The 20,376-nt window shown below is 42.9% G+C and overlaps 1 protein-coding gene across 6 annotated transcripts in view; it reads right to left on the reverse strand.

Moving 5' to 3' along the window:
- The window catches only part of LOC102160869 (uncharacterized), a 107,674-nt gene that overhangs the window by 61,027 nt on the left and 26,271 nt on the right, over positions 1–20,376 (reverse strand). For all 6 annotated transcript variants that reach the window (XR_014828159.1, XR_014828161.1, XR_014828158.1 and 3 more), the window contains one exon: positions 1,883–1,931. Coding sequence is in view for 2 of the 6 variants with exons in the window: in XM_084997387.1 (XP_084853513.1) it covers positions 1,883–1,931 (49 nt within the window). In the remaining 4 variants the exon portion in view is untranslated. The remainder of the gene's footprint in view (positions 1–1,882; positions 1,932–20,376) is intronic.

Genomic DNA, 20,376 nt, shown 5'->3' on the forward strand with positions numbered 1-20,376 from the left:
ACACAAGTCCAGGTCTGAGGGCAAGATGGCTGAGCCCTGGGAGAGAAATGTTCTGTTGCCCCCAAAGAGCAACAGCTGGGTGGAGACTCATGATTCAGTTTCTTCTCTTCTGACTCCTGCCTCCATATGGTGACCACAAAGGGCCTGGCCTCCCTGAAAAGATCAGCCACCCTCTTTCAGGCAGCTGGTTGGGTCATGAATCCTCTGGTTCAGAGAGAGAGAGAGAGCAGGAAGGCTTGCTGAGGCCTCCTGGCCGCAGCTGTTTTCTGATCTAGCTTTTACTGAAAAACCTTGTTCTGAGGGCAAGCAGGAGCCTTACCCATCCAGTTGATGAAAATCCTTCTTCTTGCCCACATGGCATTTTCCCTGTGAGGTAGAAGGTAGCATTCAGGCCCCCAAACCCATCTTTGAACATACTGGTGACCAAGTGGGTCCCAGGGAGTATTTGAGATAAAAATAACCCATGGGAGCCCACAGCTTAGTGCAGCTGCTGTGGCTAGTGACAGAAGTTGGTATCAGGTTATTGAGAAAATAGAGCCTTTTAGGTCTGGTTAAGGTTCACTTCAAGCAGACAGAGGTTGCAGTCATCAGAAATAAAGCAGTTTACACCGCCCCAGTTTGCTTTCCCCCTTCACTCTGTTTCTCATTCAGCACTGCAGATGGAAACTTTAAACTGTAGAAAAAGCAGCTTAGTTTCACACAGACTGAGAACACTTATATGTGAAGTTCAGGTCCTTAAGTTGCTAGTAGTAGCAGACACCCCTAATTCTGTCCTCTTTCTCTTGTTTGTTCATTGCCCGTGAGAGCTGTGGCAGAACTGACCCCTCAGTCCATGGGGGGGGTTCAGAGGTTCCTGAAATTATGCCCCTCCTCTACTCAAATGTCCGGGTCAGCCTGGGCTGCCTGATGGCACAGGGTCTTGTCATGGTGTGGCTTTCAAAGGACAGAGGAGATGGGTCAACCATAATATAGTGGTCGGTTTTATCAATGTACAATAAAGAGGAAAAGCATACTTGTAGTAATTGAAAAAGCCCATTTCTGGAGCAATCTGTATCTAGGAATTGGATTTGCTCAGACTCAGGATTACTATCTGCAATGTACAGGAAACTCCCAAAGAACAAGACAATGGAAAAGAAATCCAATGGAAAAGTAATAGATCTGGAAATCATAGAAGGGAAATCAGAACAGCTGGCAAGCATGTGAAGAGATGCTCAACCTTAGAAGCATTTTGAGCAATGCAAACTAAAACATGGTATCATTCTGTGTCAATCAGATCGGCAAAAGTTTGACAAGTCATACATCACTTACCAAGTGTTGGCAAGGATGTGGCAGAAAGGGAACCACTATTGGCAGGAGTATAAACTTGTAGAACCATTCTAGAAGCCTTTTGACTTGATTTCATGAATTTAAATATGCTTTACCCAAAGAGCCAGTGATCCCACTCTTGGGTACACTGCCCCAGAAAAACTCTCAAACAGGTCCCTAAGGGAATATACACAAATGTATTTGTCAGAGGATTGAGTATAGAGGAAAACCTGGGTGTCATCACTGGAGAAATGGAACAGTGAAACATGTGGATGCAGGCTTGGAAGTACCGTGCGGCTGCCAGACACAATGAACCAGAGGTACTTAGAGGCACACAACAGTATTAAAAACATGTGTCATGTAAAAAAGAAACACAGTAAGGTCTATGGCACAATATATTTGGGTAGACTGAAGTCACATCTATCCACAAAAGAACACCATGTATCTTTTAGGAATGCCTATATACCCAAGAATATACATTATACACATTATAATGAGTGCCCTTTATGGGATGGGGAGAAAAATTAATGGGTAGGGGAATGAATGGAAGATGAAATTAAAGAGGGCATCTACTTACCAATGATGAAATAATGCACCATGAACTGAAGAGGTTTGTCCAACTTTAGCTAGAAAAAAAAAAAAAGTCACTGTCAAAAAGTTTCATGCAGATGGTCAAGAATAAGGGCATCTGGAGTTTCCCCTAATGATTGGAATAGTTAGTGGTTACATAAAATTTGGTTAGACATTTCAAAGGAAGGCATGAAGATCATCACAAAATGCTTCAGACATTCTGGAGGCACTTTAAAGTAGCACAGGGAGTATATGAGTGAGAAAGCAGATAAAGTCTTAGGCCTCCAGGTGACATGTCCAGGAAAGTCATGGGATGAGAATTACGGTGGAAAATATAGGGAAGAAGTTCCCGCTGTGGCATCGTGGGAGTGCTGGGACACAGGTTTAATCTCTGGCCCGGCAGAATGGGTTGGGGATCTGATATTGTTCGTAACATCAACTCAGATCTGATCCCTGGCCGGGGAACTCTATATGCTCCATATACGGCCAAAAAAAAAAAAAAAAAAAAAAAAAAAAAAGAAAAAAAGAAAAAGAAAGAAAAGGAGATTTAGGGATGATGCACACTGAGGGAAGCCAGAACACAATGGATTCACTCTTGTCCTGGGCGAGATGTCTCCTGATGGACAAACCCCTGGCTGGAATCAGTCTACTCAGAGAGTAGGCAGTTAGCAAGATTTGTCTGACTAAAGGAATCTTTATGGAGCCCTCATATCTAAGGGATCCCTAAAGGCAGGCTATGGAGAAGCGCATAAGGAATGAAAATGAATGGTCTGAAAGCAAGGAGGCAGAAAAATGAAGAAGGCACTCTGACCCCAGGTTAGCACTACATGTGGGGAAAGAAAAGGAGCAACTAAACTAAATTTGTGGAAACTCATTTGTCCCAAAGCAGTATGGTATCCTGGGCCAGAAAAAGGATATAAATGCAAAAACTGGTAAAATCTGAATAATGTCTGAATTTAGGTGAATAGTACAGTACTAATGTCAATTTCTTAATTTTGACAAATGGACCATTTTTAGGGGTAACATAAAGTGTTAATATTAGGGCAAGCTGAATGAAGTTTAGACAGGAACTTCCTGTATTATCTTTGCAAATTTTCTACAAATTTAAAATTATTCAAAACTTAAGTTTTTTAAAAAAATTCCCGGAATTCTGCAGTGGCTCAGTGGCTTAAGGATCTGGTGTTGTCACTGCTGTGGCTCAAGCCACAGCTGTGGCATAGGTTCAGTCCCTGGCCTGGGAACTTTTGCATGCCTCAGGCATGCACCACCCCCCCCCCCGCCAAAAAAAAAATCACAATAAAATTGAGTGGAAGGTACAAACATTTCCCATATATTTCCCACCCCCATCCACACACAGCCTCCCCCACTATCAACATCCTCCACCAGAATGGTACATTTGTTTCAACTGATGGCCCTGCATTGACAAATCACCATCACAAAGTCCATGGTTTATGTTAGGGTTCACTCTTGGTGGTGTACATTCTCCTTACGTTAGGGTTCACTCTTGGTGGTGTACATTCTCCAGGTTTTAACAAATGTATAATGACATGTATCCATCATTTTAACATCATACAGAATAATTTCACTGTTCTAAAAATCCTTTGTATTCCACCTATTCATCTCTGCTTGACATTATTCATAGTAGTAAATGTATAAATTTGTCTTTCCTTTGAGTGTTTACATAGTATTCCATTGAATAATATACCATAGTGTAGACATTTTCTAAACTTCTGCTGATACAAATGTATCCACAAGAGGCTTGCACCTCTATCTTATGCAGTTGTGCTACTTCTGTGGGAGAGATTCTTTCAGTGGGACTGCTGAATTTATATTACGCCTAAAAGTTGTTCATTTGTCAAAATTAAAAAATTAACATTAGTACTGTACTATTCACCTAAATTCAGACATCATTCAGAGTTTTCCAGTTTTTACACCTTTTTCTGGTCCAGGATACCACATTCATGAAAATCATTCATTTATTTAACAAATATTTATTGGATACTACTTTGTGGTAGACATTTATGAGACTCTAGGAATTCGGCTATGAGTAAATCAGACACCATTCCTAGTAGAAGACATTACCACTACAGAAATAACAACACAAGCAATATATTATTGCCATGTGGTGACTTCTCTGGAGGAAAAGAACAGGTTGTCAGAAAATGAAGACAGAGGAACCTAATTTAGACTGGGGGTTCAGGGACAGCCTCCAACAAGCTGAGAACTGAAGGAAAAACAGGAATAGACTAGGAAGACTGTGGGTGTGGGAGATAATGAGAGGAGAAGGAGTCTTCCAGACAAAGGGAAGGCCCGTTGAAGGCCCTGAGTTGGGCAGTGTGCTGAGCTGGAGGAACACCAGGCCCAGTGTTGGGGAGAAAATCTGGAAGTGAGGCTAAAGAGGAAGGTTGGGCTAGACTGCTTGGTTCTCTAGGCTGCCTGATTTATAGTCTCCCCAACAGAGCAGGAAGTGTTGTTTCCTATACCTTTGAGACTGGTAATGCTTAGAGGTGTTTTCCTCCCTCCATTCTATTACTGTGAGAACATTCCTTGATTGTGGCCATGCCCTGATTTTCAATATGAGCCTTTTCAAGAAGTATGTAACAGCTCATGCTGAGATTGTCAGATTCAAAACACCCATTAAATTTACTTCACGATGTTAACCAAATTCCCCAAATCCCTGTGCATCTCGGCATATTTATTCTATTTTAGGACTTAAAGTATGAGAGAAATTTCCTGTTTCTGTAAAACCAATTTGTTCATCTAAAGAAAACTGTGCTTGTTCCATCCAGCTCACGTTCCAGAAGCTCCCTCTGTGGGTCCTGGATCCTGTTTTGTTCTAGTCAATGAAGTGCAAGACCTGTGTAGGAGGAAGACTGCTAGGCAGCTGGCCTGAGTCATGTTTTCCAGTTCCACCCTCGATGCTGTGGGTGCTATCAAGTACTGGTCTGGCAATTTGTGTGTCCACACTCAAGGTCCACACTCTCATTTAATCCTTTATATTGGTGCCCAATAAGTATTTATTGAATGGGTATATTGTATCAGCAGAGGGTTAGAAAACATCTAAATCATGCTACCTCAATCAATGGAATACTATACAAGCATGAAAAATAATGGGTAGGAGCTCCCTGGTGGGCTCAGCAGGCTAAGGATCCAGCATTGTCACTACTGTGGTGTGGCTTTGACTGATCCCTGGCCTGGGGACTTCCACATGTTGTTGGTGTGGCAAAAAAAAAAAAATGGGATAGATATATATTTACTGATATAGAAAGATGTTTGTGAGCTATTGAGTGAAAAAAGCAAGTTACAGAGCACACAGATCATAGTATTCTTTTTCTTTTTTCAAGTTGTGTATACACATATACATCTACATATATGTAGAAGACATCTATGTTTTTATTTATACATTTCTGTATTGTCTAAACTTGTTACAGAGTACAGATGTTGGTTTTGTAATTAAAATGAATGAAGAAATGGGAGTTCCCATTGTGGCACAGCGGAAACAAATCCGACTAGTATCCATGAGGATGCGACTTTGACACCTGGCCTCACTCAGTGGGTCAGAGATCCAGTGTTACTGTGAACTGTGGTGTAGGTCGCAGACACGGCTCGGATCCTGTGTTGTTGTGGCTGTGCTGTAGGCCAGCAGTTGTAGCTCTGATTCGACCCCTAGCCTGGGAACTTCCATATGCCACTGGTGTGGCCATAAAGAGCAAAAAAAAAAAAAGAAGAAAAAGTAAAAATAATAAATACAATGAATACAGAAATGAATAAAATAAGGGGCTTTTTAAGGTTTTCAGAGGGGTGAGTGGAAAAGTAAATTCCCTGACCTATTTACCAAATCTGAGACTTGTTCTTTCAACTTCCACTTGAATAATATTTTTTAAAAAGTATTCATGATATAACAACTTCAGAAAACCTGGAAAAAATATGTATATGTATAGAAAAAGGTCTCAACAAACTGCTTATAAGACTATCTGCATATGGAATGGATTAGGGAAAATCTCTACTTCCATTGCTCGAATATTTTGTAATATGAATATATTTTTTATTACTAATAATGAAGTGTTAATTTCCTTTTTCACTATTTCCACACTTCCTTTTTTATTCAAGATTTATTCATTCATTCAGTAAGTATTTATTGAGCAACTGCTATCAGCCTGACACAGTGCTAGGAGGTTTCCTTCTTAAGGAGCTCACAGTTTGGTGGAGAAGACTCACGAGAAAACAATGTGATGTGAGAGGATGTATAACACCAAATATTATGGGGGTATCCATCTGCCAGGAGAGTCAAAGAATGACCAGGGAAGGCTTCGCAGAACAGAAGGTACTTAGGCTGAGTCTTAAAGAATGAGGAAGCATTTTCTGGGTGGACAAGGAGAGGTGGGGTATTCCAGAGAAAGAGAATACCTTGTATGAAAACACTTTTTATAAAAATCTAGAGGAGTAGGAAGTTCCTTGGTGGTGAAGGAGGTTAAACATCTGGTGTTGCCACAGCTGTGGCACAGGTTTGATCCCTCGCCTGGGAACTTCCACTTGCCGTGGGTGCAGCCAAAAAACGAACAAAAATCTAGAGGAGTAAAAGAGGCTATTCTTCTCATGAACATTAAATTGGTCACAGGGGACATGGGGAGAAGATGGTCTGGAGAAAGACACCAAGGAAGAATAAGAAGGCTTTGAAGAACTTTGTGTGAATGATAGAGCAGGCATCGTTGCTCCATTTAATAGCTGAGAAAACTGAGTCACAGAAAGGCTAAATGACTTGCCCAAGGCCACATTAGGGGAGGAGGCCAAACTGCAATATAGTTCTAAGGTTTTTAAGCCTCAGGCTATATGGTGGTTCCTAGGCCAGGCCCCATCCTTTAGAACTTTCTGATGTTCTGGCTTGAACCACTCCAAGTTGTTAGCAAAGAAGAACAGGGCCGCCCTCACAGTAGGCTCTGACCACACTGGCCACATACTTGGCACACCCTTGTACCAGAAGCCACAGGAGAGCTTTCTCGAAGAGATCTTTTCCTCAAAAATGACATATGCACACTCAATCTTGAAGTTGGTAAGCACGCCTGAGAAACAACAGCGGCAGCATCCTGGCACCTAGCTGTCCTGAGAAGCCACTTTCCATTCTTGCTGCCAGCATGTAAGTGATATTTAGGCCGCTTGTTCCCACCCAAGACTGAGAGCCATGGATATAGCAGGAGATCAGTTCCACATCTTTACAATGTTGCATAGGCTTTGGAATCAGAAAGAGGTGATTTTCTTTCTTTCTTTCTTTCTTTTTTTTTTTTTTTTTTTTTTGTCTTTTTGCCTTTTCTAGGGCTGCACCCATGGCATGTGGAGGTTCCCAGGCTAGGGGTCTAATGGAGCTGTAGCCGCTGGCCTCCACCACAGCCACAGCAACAAGGGATCTGAACTGCGTCTGTGACCTACACCATGGCTCATGGCAATGCCGGATCCTTAACCCACTGAGAAAGACCAGGGATCGAACCCGCAACATCATGGTTCCTAGTCAGATTCGTTAACCACTGCGCCACAAGGGGAAGTCCAGAAAGAGGTGATTTTCATACTTACTCTAATGTTAAAATGAAGGCGTTCCCGTTGTGGCTTATTGGTTAATGAATCCAACAAGGAACCATGAGGTTGCGGGTTCGATCCCTGGCCTTGCTCAGTGGGTTAAGGATCCGGCATTGCCGTGAGGTCACAGATTTGGCTCAGATCTGGCATTGCTGTGGCTCTGGCGTGGGCCAGCGGCTACAGCTCCAATTAGACTCCTAGCCTGGGAACCTCCGTATGACACGGGTGCGACCCTGAAAAGACAACAGACAAAAAAATAAATAAATAAAATAATGGTTAAAATGAAAAGACTGATATTCCATGTATTGTCAAGGATGCAGAACTGCTAAACAATTTGGCAGTATTTAATAAAGTTAAATATATTTGGACCTAAGAAAAATGTTCATGACAGTGTTATTCAAAATAGCCTAAAACTGGGAGTTCCCATTGTGGCTCAGTGGAAACGAACCTGACTAGTATCCGTGAGGATGCAGGTTTGATCCCTGGCCTCACTCAGGGGTTAAGGATCCAGCATTGCTATGGCTGTGGTGTAGGCTGGTAGCTACAGCTCTGATTTGACCCCTAGCCTGAGAACTTCCATATGCTGCAGCTTCAGCCAAAAAAAATAAAGCCTAAAACTGGAAACAACCTAAATATTTATCAATAAGAGAATGGATAGGAGTTCCAGTCATGACTCAGTGGTTAATGAACCCAACTAGTATCCATGAAGACACGGGTTCGATCCCTGGCCTTGCCCAGTGGGTTAAGGATCTGGCATTGCTGTGAGCTGTGGTGTAGTCTGGCAGCTACAGCTCCAATTCAACCCCTAGCCTGGGAACCTCCATATGCCATGAGTGCTGCCCTAAAGAGACAAAAAAATAAACAAATAAATAAGAGAATGGATAAATACATTGAGGGGTATATTCATAAAATCATATACTATTCAGGAATAAAAAGGAACAAACTGCTGATCCACTCAATATTGTACACAAATCCTTGACACGCTATATTGAGCAAAAGAAAGCAGATACAATAGTATGATCCCATTCATCAAAATTTCAAGGATAGGTAAATCAGGGGTTCCTGTTGTAGCTCAGTGGGTTGAGAACCTCACACAGTATCCATGAGGATGTGGGTTCAACTCCTGGCCTCACCCAGTGGGTTAAGGACTTGGTGTTGTTGCAAGCTGCGGTATAGTTCGAAGATGCAGCTTGGATCCGGTGTTTCTGTGGCTGTGATGTAGTCCAGCAGCTACAGCTTGGATTCTACCCCGAGTCTGGGAACCTCCATATGCCACAGGGACTTTCATATTCCTAAAAAAAAAAGGGGGTATTGAATAGGAAAATCACATCTATGAGGCTACAAGTCAGAATATTGGTTACCTTGGGATTAGAGGGATTGGGTGTTTTCTGGAAAGGAGCATAAGGGAATTTTTGAGAGGTATGGAAGTATTTAATACTAGTCTGCATGGTGGCCACATGGGTATATGCATATTAAGTGTATATAAGTCACAGCTCAGTAAACTACTGTGTGTCTAAGAGACAGACAGAGACAGAAAGAAACGGAGACGTAAGTCTTGTTCCTAGTTCTCAGTTCTACCACTGCTAAGGAGTCTCTGGGCAAGTTACTTAACATTTATGATCCCCTTCCCTCATCTAAAAAATGGAAATAATAATAGTACCCCTCTCATTGGGTAGTTCTTAAATTAAAACTTTATTTTTATCTTATGGTGATTCTAACACTTAACATGAGATCCACTCACTGAAGAGATTTTTAAGTGTACAATATAGTTAGCTGTAGTCACAGTGCTGTATAGCAGATCTAGAACTTACTCATTTTGTATTACAGAAGCTTTAAATCTATTGATTAGCATCTCTCCATTTCCCCCTCCAGCCTGTCCCTGGCAACCACTATTCTGCTTTCTGCTTCTATGAGTTTGACTATTTAAATTTCTTATATAAGTAGAATCATACAGTATTGTCCTTCTCTAACCAGCTTATTCCACTTAGATAATGTCCTCAGGGCTTCACCAGGTTATCTCATATTTTTAAGATTTTCTTCTTTTTAAAAGCTGAATGATACTCCATTGCATGCATGAACCACATCGGCTTTATCCATTCATCCCTCCAGTGCACTTTTAGGTTGCTTCCACATCTTGACTATTGTGAACAATGCTGCAGTGAACATAGGAATGCTAATATCTTTTCAAGATCCTGATTTCAATTCCTTTGGATAGATACCAGGAGTGGGATTGCTAGATCATATGGCATTCTATATTTTATTTTATTTTATGTTCAGTTAAAAAAAAAAAAGCAACATGGGATCTGAGCCACATCTGTGAACTACACCATAGCTCATGGCAACTGCGACACCAGATTCTTAACCCACTGACTGGGGCCAGGGATCGAACCTACATCCTCAAGGATACTAATCGGGTTCATTGCCACTGAGCCACAACAGGAATTCTTATTTTTAATTTTTTGAGAAACTTCAACACTTCTTTCCACAGTAACTGAACCATTTTGCAATCCCATCAACAGTGTACAAGGGGTCTAATTTCACATGCTTGCCAACGCTTGTCTTTTGCCTAAGGTAGTTTTAGGAATTAAATGAGATAATGCACAAAAAATCTTAGTCCAAGAACCTGGAAAAAACAAAACAAAACCAAAAAACCTAAGAGTTTGGCAAAAGCTCTTCTCACCCTCACCCACCACTTACTCTACCAGGAACAGGTCTCTGAAGGCTTACCCCCCAAAACACAGTTCCATCACTGGGTTGGGTCAGATCCCCAAGCAGCACTCCCAAGCGCCACAGCACTAAATGTTGCCACACTCTCAGAAGCCATAAGGTTCTGGCAACTAGAAAGAAGTTTCGTCGAATTCTGAACAGGAAGCTGCAGTGGCAGCTGATAATCTGTGACCCGAATATAGCTATCCATTATCTCACTGTGGTTTCTTGTTTCCCTGACAGAGGAAACGCCCACAACTTTCTTGAAGTTACTCTAAACACACAGTTCCTTGTTTAGCTCTGGCAGGATAATGTTACCCCTGGGCACTCCTGTGGCCTCCCTGTCAACCTGGGGGTCCCAGCTCAATCTGTGGGGTAACTGTGCCTTCTCCTTAGGAGGGTGATGACAGGAGCGCATGAGGAAAAAGGCCATTTGTATCTATGGCCATTGGAAGATAAAAGAAAACAAGGCAAGAAACCTTTACCACATCTCCTTTTTGTTCCTCTTCAAGAAACCAGCCAGGCAAACTGACATGCTGGGAGGGAAGGTGTCATCACTAGTTTCTGAATTGCTCTCTGTCTCCAGTCACTTCCCTCTGGTTCTGTTCTTCTCAGGGAAGAAAAATCTGTCCTAGCGAGTCCACCCTCCGGGTGAGGAGCAGAGCCCAGGCTAAAGCCTTGGGTTTGAGCAGAAAAGCCCCGTTAAGGTTCGTCCTTATAAAACTCAGAGCCCAGGAGGCTCTTGGACAAATTGCAAAGGAAGCAAAGTTTGGCTTCTCCTCCTTCTGGCTGCCTCCTAACTAGCCTGTTCTCCACCAAAACTTTTACGATACCAATTCACTTATCACTGCATCTGGGGGATCATTCAATCTGAAGAAGTAAGGATTTCAGGTGCTGCTGCTCTCGAGAGTACTTATACTTTAGGAATTCCCTTGTGGTGCAGTGGGTTAAGGATCTGGCCTTGTTACTGCAGCAGTGTGGGTCACTGTTGTGGCAGGGGTTCTATCCCTGGCCTGAGAACTTCCACATGCCACAGGCATGGCCAAAAAAAAAAAAAAGAGTACTTATACTTTTTTTTTTTTTTGTCTTTTTGCCTTTTCTAGGGCTGCTCCCACAGCATATGGAGGTTCCCAGGCGAGGGGTTGGATCGGAGCTATAGCCGCCAACCTACGCCACAGCCACAGCAACACGGGATCAGAGCCACATCGGTGACCTACAGCACAGCTCACGGCAATGCCAGATCCTTAACCCACTGAGCAAGGCCAGGGATCGAACCCACAACCTCATGATTCCTAGTCGGATTTGTTAACCACTGCGCCACGATGGGAGCTCCAAAAAAAGAGTACTTATACTTTAAAAGAGAACTTTTGAGGAATTCCCTTTTGGCTCAGCAGGTTAAGAACCTGACTAGTATCCATGAGGATACAGGTTCGATTCCTGGCTTTGCTCAGTGGGTTAAGGATCTGGCATTGCCACAAGTTGCGGTGTAGGTCGCAGATGCTGGTAGGATCTGGTGTTGCTATGGCTGTGGCAGAGGCCGGCAGCTGCAGCTCTGATTTAACCCCTAGCCCAGGAACCTCCATATGCTGCAGATGTGGCCCTAAAAAGAAAAAAAAGAGAACTCTTGAGATAGTAATGCTTAAATCAAAGGACTGTATCTCTGACATCTGGGGAGCTGTGTTTGTCAGGGAGGACAAGTCCTGTGGGCTCTCTCTGGCCCTCTGGTGGCCATTACTTCTTGGTCAGGTCTCCAGATGTAGATGACACAGCATGACTAGTTTTAAAAGACCATTTTTTTCCTTAAGAGGAACCAGAATGTTGAACTCCTGCAATTTGGTTGAGATAAAATGGGGACACTATAAAGGCAGGTGGCTGCAAAGTCCAGGAAAATGTGTTCAAAAGCTGCTCTCACAGGCCCAGAGTTTGTGCTCAGAGTTAGAAAACCCCAGGAAAGCTGAGGGTCTCTAAGGGATTCTGAGATGCAGTGGAAACAACACCAGGATAGCAGGGACAAAAACAGCCTTCTGAAGACCTGACTGGGCCACAAGTTTGCCAAACCCTGAGAAATCCTTAACCTCTCTGCGGTTTGTTCTCTTAAGATATTCCAGGCAGGAAGAATACATACTGAGATGTTGACAGAGGTCCTCTCTGGGTGTGGGATTATAGGTGGATTTGGCTTTCTTCTTAATGCCTCTATCAGTTGATGTGTAATCAGAGAGGCAGAACTACTGGGTATGACACAAAATGAAAAGTGTATTATAATGATTTGACATTTCGCACACACACAATTGTGGGGAGCAGGTTAAACAGCTTGTGTGTGACTATTGTGGATGCTTCTGGTGCTGGGCCTGAAGACAGGAGGGCAGGTGGTCAGGAAGGATAACCAGACATGAAGTACGGGAGGGAAAAGGCAAACTGGAACTTGTAAGAAAAAGGTGATGCCCACAAGGATGAATGGTAAGCTGTGTCAGTCTCTTGCTGGGTCCTTTGTCATGGAGCTAACTACACATTTTACCCAGGAGTTGAAAAGGCTGAAGGACGAGATCTAGTGGGAACTGAAGGCCTGACTGCTATCCCGGGGCCAACAAGGTGAGCCAGCAGATCAGAGACAAGATGTGTGAACTACAACAGCACCTGATTCTACACAGACCTTCTAAGTATAAACATGGGTGCTTTGCTTCTGCCCTCCGGATCTTATGCACATGTTCTTATAGCCAACTCTAGCCCAGAAACAGACAAGGAAAGAAATTCTGCAAAATAAAGTTTGAACATTTAGCCAAATTGACATAGTACAAATCTACCATAATTCTGTTCTAGATTTGCCAAACCTTCTTCAATTAGCATGTATTACTTTAATAACCAGGAGAAAAAAACTTTAGGGAGTTCCCGCTGTGGTGCAGCAGGTTAAGGATCTGACATTGTCTCCGTGGTGGCACAGGTTCAATCCCCAGCCCAGTGCAGTGGGTTAAGAATCTGGCATTGCTATAGCTGTGGTGTATGTCATAGCTGCAGCTCAGATTCCATCCCTGGCTCGGAAACTTCCACATGCTGCAAATACAGTCAAAAAAAAAAACCAACAAAACACAAACATTTAAAAGTCCCTAAAATATCCAAATGGCTAATAAACATATGGAAAGTATTCAATTCCCTAATCAGCAGGAAAATGCAAATGAAAAGCACAATAGGATAATCCTATATATCCATGAGAGTGGCTAAAAAGATAGATAACACTAAGTGTTGATGAGGATGTGAGCAACTAGAACTCTCATTCATTGCAAGTGGGAATATAAATTGGTACAAACACTTCAGAAAAGTGTTTGGTGATATCTGCCAAAGTTGAACATATGCGTACCCTATGATTAGCAACTACATGCCTAGAAATACATATGTTCACCAAAACACATACAAAAATATTCATAGCTGGAGTTCCTGTCGTGGCTCAGTGGAAACAGATTTGACTAATATCCATGAGGACGAAGGTTCGATCCCTGGCCTCGCTCAGTGGGTTGAGGATCTGGCATTGCTGTGAGCTGTGGTATAGCTTGCAGACTTGGCTTGGATCCCATGTTGCTGTGGCTGTGGTGTGGGCCGGTGGCTACAGCTCAGATTTGACCCCTAGCCTGCGAACCTCCATATGCCACAGGTGTGACCCTAAAAAAACAAAAAAATAAAATAAATAATAAAAATATTATTTAAAAAAATATTCATGGAATTCCCGTCGTGGCACAGTGGTTAGCGAATCTGACTAGGAACCATGAAGTTGCGGGTTCAATCCCTGCCCTTGCTCAGTGGGTTAACGATCCGGCGTTGCTGTGAGCTGTGGTGTAGGTCGCAGACGCGGCTCGGATCCCGCGTTGCTGTGGCTCTGGCATAGGCTGGCAGCTACAGCTCCGATTTGACCCCTAGCCTGGGAACCTCCATATGTCTTGGGAGTGGCCCAAGAAATGGCAAAAAGACCAAAAAAAAAAAAAAAAAAAAATTCATAGCGACACTGTTACAGATAAAAGCCAGAAGCAATTCAAATGTCTAACAGGAGTTCCCGTCGTGGTGCAGTGGTTCACGAATCCGACTAGGAACCATGAGGTTGCGGGTTCGGTCCCTGCCCTTGCTCAGTGGGTTAACAATCCGGCGTTGCCGTGAGCTGTGATGTAGGTCGCAGACGGGGCTCGGATCCCGCGTTGCTGTGGCTCTGGTGTAGGCCGATGGCTACAGCTCCGATTGGACCCCTAGCCTGGGAACCTCCATATGCCGCGGGAGCGGCCCAAAGAAATAGCAAAAAGACAAAAAAAAAAAAAAACCCCAAAAAACCCAAATGTCTAACAACAATAGAATACATCAATAAATTATGATGAATTCATATAATGGAGTGCCATCCAGAAAAGAGAATAAACAGTCTATAGCTATATACAACAAAAAGGATGAATGTCACAAATATAACATTCAGTGGAAGAAACTATACACAAAAGAATATATACTCCCAGAGTTCATGTTGTGGCTCAGCAGTAACAAACCCACTTAATATCCATGAGGATATGGGTTCGATCCCTGGCCTCACTCAGTGGGTTAAGGATCCTGCATTGCTGGGAACTGTGGTGCAGGTCGCAGACCCCACTAGCATCTGGCGTTGCTGTGGCTGTGGCATAGGCCGGCAGCTACGGTTCTGATTCAACCCCTAGCCTGGGAACTTCCATATGCCACATGTTTGGCCCTGAAAAAAAATTCAAAAAATAGGAAGTACATATTTCTAATTACATTTATGTCAAGTTCAAAAACAGAAAAAATCTATGCCTTTAAACTATGAGTAGAGATTGCCCTCGAGCGATTAGTGACTGGAATGGGTCAAAAGGGGGCTTCTGGGGTGCTAGCAACGTGCTGTTTCTTCATCTAGGTTTTGGATACATAGGGGTATTTGCCTTTTGAAAATGAACAGAGCCATACATTTACAATTTGTGACGAAACAGGGAAATGTCCCTGCCCTCTGAAGTCAGTCCCTTTATTGGCTAGGGTGGATTCTCCAGCACCCTGAGGCCCGGCTGGACCAGATGACAGGAGCGACTATGAGCTCCAGAAGTGCCACCAAATCCAGGTCCCACTCTGCTCCCCCTAGTCGAATATCACACATTCAGCCTCCCCTGTGACTATCCCTGCCCTGAAGCTTCTTTCTATATTAATGGCCATAAGAAGGATCGGGATTACAGATTCAGCAAGGGCTTTAAGTGGCAGTCCCAGGACAACAGTGGTAGCAATCATTTTGCTGTCCAGAGTGATGAACCATCTCCACTTCTAGGCTCACTGGGGTAGCTGGTTCTTTATTTGGCTCCAACACCAGTGCCAGCACCAGCTGGAGAGGGAAGGAAACCACAGCTCTTAAATACCTACACTAGAGCAGAGACCAAGGATCCCAGAAGAATCTGCCCCTTAGAGAACAACTGGAGAGAGTTAATTGAATGCCTACTGTGTGCTTGGCATGACACTCCCAGTAAGACATCTGAGCCTTTCAGACACCAGCAGAGAGCTTGGGACTTGGCCAATGTTCCTGGGGCTAGAGCTTTTTAAGGGTAAGAGAAATCTGGATCAATTACAGTGGGTGACTCATTCTCCCTCTTCCTAGAATCCTAACCAACCCCAGACTTTATTATACTACAATCAAGTTAAGATGAACGCCATGCACATGTTTGTAAAGAAAAGCCTGGAAAGACAAAAGGAGGGCTACCTTTGAGTCCTGGTGTGGGGTTGAGCTCTCTTTCCCCTTTGTACTTTTTAAAGCAGCATAGGTAATACTTAATAAGCACATGGCCTTCAGAGAACAAACACTTAGGTTTGAGCCTCAGCCTTGGCTTGTACTAGCTATGTGACTGTGAGCAAGTTACCTCACCTATATGAACTTTAATCTTATCTGTAAATGGAAATGAAAATAAACCTACTTCATAGGGATATTATGACGTTTGAAAGAAACGATGCATGTTAATGATGTCTCATGCAGAAAAAACATTCCATAAATGGGAGCTGTTATTGTTATATTTCTATACTGTTTGATTTCTTTTCTTAAACAAGCGCTTTTTTTTTTTTTTTTTGGCTGTGCCCACAACATGCAAAAGTTCCAGGCCAGGCCACAGCAGTAACAGCCAAACCAACCCACTGAGCCACCAGGAAACTCCCAAACACATATTTTTTAAATGAAAACTATAAAGTTTTTTTCCCTTCCTTCCTTCCTTCCTTCCTCCCTCCCTCTCTCTCTCTTTCTTTCTTTTCTTTCTTTCTTCTTAGGCTACACCTGTGGCATATGGAAGTTCACAGGCTAGGGGCTGAATCAGAGTTGCTGGCCTATACCACAGTCACAGCAATGTCAGATCCCAGCTGCATCAGGTTGCAGCAATGCCAGATCCTTATTAATCCACTGAGCAAAGCCAGGGATCAAACCCACATCCTCATGGATACTAGTCGGGTTCTTAATCCGGTGAGCCACAAGGCTCCTAAAGAGGTCCATCTCTAAGGGGCCAACCTTTTAGGGTAGTGCTCACAGACAGCCTGTCAGAACCAAGAGATGCACCTCTTTAGTCCCCGAAGCTCGGGATTCATTTTACTTTTAATAAGACATTCACTGCTGTGATATCACGGAGATAACTCTAGACAAGGGTCAGTCCTTAGGGGTGGTAGCCTCTCTCCCCTTTCCCGAGGCTTTTCCTTTTTCTTTAAGTGGATGCTAGCTCTGGCTCGCCCCGCCTGGCCCAGAGCTCAGCACACACCGTGGGTTTGCCTTTGGTCACACTGAGCCTGCCTCCTGCGGCCACGGCACACATTCTCCCATATTTGGGAGTAAGCCGGAGACTTGGCGGCATGTGGGTTTCTGTTTAAAATTCCAAAGCCAGCGGGGCGTATATTATCCATTTCCTCAAATCCAACAAGCTGTAAAGCATGAGTCAGAGTCGGATAAGCTTCTTCCCAGGGGAAGTGGTGTCAGTTGGTTAGTGGATGTAATTAAACAAGGATAATATTCACTGGCATTAGCTGCAGATTAATGCAGAGAAAAACAAAATCTCCATCTTGAGTTTACACTATTCCTGCCAAGATAAGACAGCTTCCCCAAGTGTCACTCATCAGAGAAGGCAGGCCCAACCTTCATGCAATTTGAGGGGTACAGAAGATGCCTCGATCAACACTCTCCTTCCATGTAAATAAATAATGCAGATATTAGGACCTGTGAGGAGAGAGATGTATATTCTGATTATTTTTTGTTTTTGTGGGGGGGAGTTACATGCTAGCAAATATCAATCAAGGGTTATTTTATCTGATTTAATCCATCATCACTCAGGGCCAGGTAGTAGAAAGCAGACTCTGGTGGAATGAAACAAGGGACAGATAAGATTTGGTAAGCACTGGGGATGACAGCTAGTTTATTGTGCTTCACATATCAATGGGTCCTTTGGGAGGTCCCTCCAGGTACCTGGAAGTAACACTAAGGCCCTGAGCTCCAGAAGAGTACCAAGAGGGAAGTTAGAAAATGAGCAGTGGGTCTAGAGAACATCAGAAAGTTATGGGTTTGACAGCATATTTTAGCCCTTTTCTCAATCTTGGAAACCATAAAATAGAAAGTCAATTCTGTAAAGGCCAATGGAAGTCATTTAGTCCAACCCCTCTTCAGAGAAGAGCAAAATGAGGACTACTCAGAGAGGTTAATTAATTTGCCCAAGTGCCCCAGCAAGTTGGTGGCAGAGCTGAGATGTAAGTTTCTTCTTATCTTTCTACCAAAGTGTTCCCAGGCAGTTTCTTGGAATGACAGGAGGCAACACCCATGCTGACCTCACTGGCCCACCCTGCAAATATCTGCTTGGTCCTGCCTTTTCAAATATAACCTCTACTCGAGGTGTGAGTAGTGATGCTAAACCATGTCTGAAAAAGTATAGACTCAGGTCCCTCTCAGCTTTGACAGCATAAATAAACAATTTCAAAATGTATTTTTTTTCTTAACTCCAGTTTAAAAAAAAAAGTGTGTTAAATTTCGTATAACTGAGATCAAAAGTTTATTGTTAGCTAGAACAGCTTCTGGAGTGAAAGAAAAAGGGATTCATGAGTCTTCTTTTAACTCCTTGATGAAGCCTCCCCACCACAAGCCCCTCTCCCCCACCATCCACCTGAAAAAGCAGTTAGAGATATACTTGATCCTTTTGGCGTTTCTCATGTTTTAGTGTTTCCAAGCGTCCCTTCAGATGCAGGTCAAAGCATTTTGTTTTTCTTAAAAGTGAGATTGTATTCTTTTTGCCCAAAGAAGATGGAAAAGACTTTTCCATATAAGGAAGTTTTGCTGGAGTGTGTGTGTGTGTGTGTGTGTGTGTGTGTGTGTGTGTGTGTGTGTGTGTTCCAGGCAGCAGCAGTTGCTTGATTCTTAACTTAGTCAAATACGGTAGCTCCAAAACCAGGGAAGCATTTAGGGATTCATTAACACTACTGTACAGCTGAACCACTGAGGGTCGGGGGTGCTGCCAGCAAGTGGTTGTGGCAACCAGGGACATGAAAAAAAAAATTTATAGAGAAGGCAAAGTTTGGTTTTGGCACAGCCTTGCTCTCCACACTCCCTCCATCCCAGCCCCAGAGTCCTGTGAGTGCCTGCTCTCTCTTCAGAATAGAAAAAGGAGACTGTGATTCTTTGGAAGCAGATATGTTTGAGTTAAAATCCTAGCTCTTCATATACATTCTTTGTGACCTTTAGTAATTTACTTAACTCTTAAAGCCTTTTTCCTTTCTTTTAATTTTTTTGGCCACGCCCACGGTATGCGGAAGTTCCTGGGTCCAGGATGGAACATGCACCATAGTAGTAACCAGAGCTACAGCAGTGATAGTCCCAGGTCCTTAACCTGCTGAACCACCAGGGGACTCCCCTTTCTTTTAAAGTAAAAATAATAGTGCTTATCTTATGGAGCTGTTATGAGGAGTAAATGATCTAATAAATGTAATGTATGTAGTATGTTCTGTTTTTTGTTTTACAGCCATGCCCACAGCATGTGGAAGTTTCCAGGCCAGGGATTGTAGTGTGTTCTAAATTCCTCTTTTTAGGTTCTAAAATTACAGTTGACCCTTGAATAACATGGGGATTAGGGTCACTGACCCTCCATGCAGTAAAAAAACTGGGTGTAGGAAATCCTGCTGTGGTGCAACAGTATCAGTGGTGTCTCTCTAGTGCCAGGATGCAGGTTTGATTCCTGACCCAGCCCAGTGGGTTAAAGAATCCTGTGTTGCCACAGCTGTAGCGTAGGTTACAATTGTGGCTTGGATCTGATCCTTGGCCTGGGAACTCCATAAGCCATGGGACACCCAAAAAAAGAAAAACAATCTGGGTATAGTCAGCCCTCTGTATACTTAGTTCATCTGTATCTGTAGTTTCCCATCTATGGATTCAACCAATCACGGATCCCGTAGTTCTGTAGTATTTACTACTAAAAAAAAAAAAAAAAAAATCTATGGATAGATGGACCCTTGAGGGTCAAACTGTGTTGTTCAAGGGTAAACTGTACTCCTTTTCCATCCTTTCTTTAGTACCTCCTCTACTATCAGAACACCTTAATTTGAGTCAGCTATACTCAACTAGGGGTTAGGAGGAAAATGTGGTCATTAAAATAATTTGTGTGTGACTACCATAAAAATTTATTAGCCCATATGAACTTCTGGCTGCTGTAACCAGAGTTGTTGTTGTAAATGAGAGGAAGGATTTCCTTGCAATACTGGGGACATATACTTTTGCAATGCCCCCTAATTTATGTCACTATGTCTTTTTCACCTGCCCCTAAAGCCAACTTAGTCTCTTAGGGTGAGAAGAGGCAAGTACTTAATAAAAGACTATAATAGCATTCTGGAAACTTGATAAATAGGATCGTTCTTTTTCTTTCTAGACAGAGGAATGCTAATCATCTTATTTTAAAAACTGTCGAAAAACACATAGTCTTTTAGATTGCTAAATTCAGACCATACTAGAGTGAGAATCTCTGACAGCAGCCTGTCCCAAGTCAATACACAAATGGAATAACAATTAATCCCAGAACAAGTAGATCTTAAGATGGCCTTGATGTAAAATGGTGCAGTCACTTTGGAAGACAGTCTAGAAATTTCTCAAAGTATTAAACATAGAGTTACCAAATAACCCAACAACTCCACTTCTAGGTATTCATCAAAGATAAAGGAAAACATATATTCACCCAAAACTTACACATGAATGTTCAGAGCGGCACTATTCAC

This window comes from Sus scrofa, chromosome 14 (assembly GCF_054392235.1).
Source record: "Sus scrofa isolate SSC_HxYL_T2T_F1_AM1 chromosome 14, Sscrofa_HxYL_maternal_Yorkshire_Landrace_v2.0, whole genome shotgun sequence".
Taxonomy (NCBI): Eukaryota; Metazoa; Chordata; class Mammalia; order Artiodactyla; family Suidae; genus Sus; species Sus scrofa.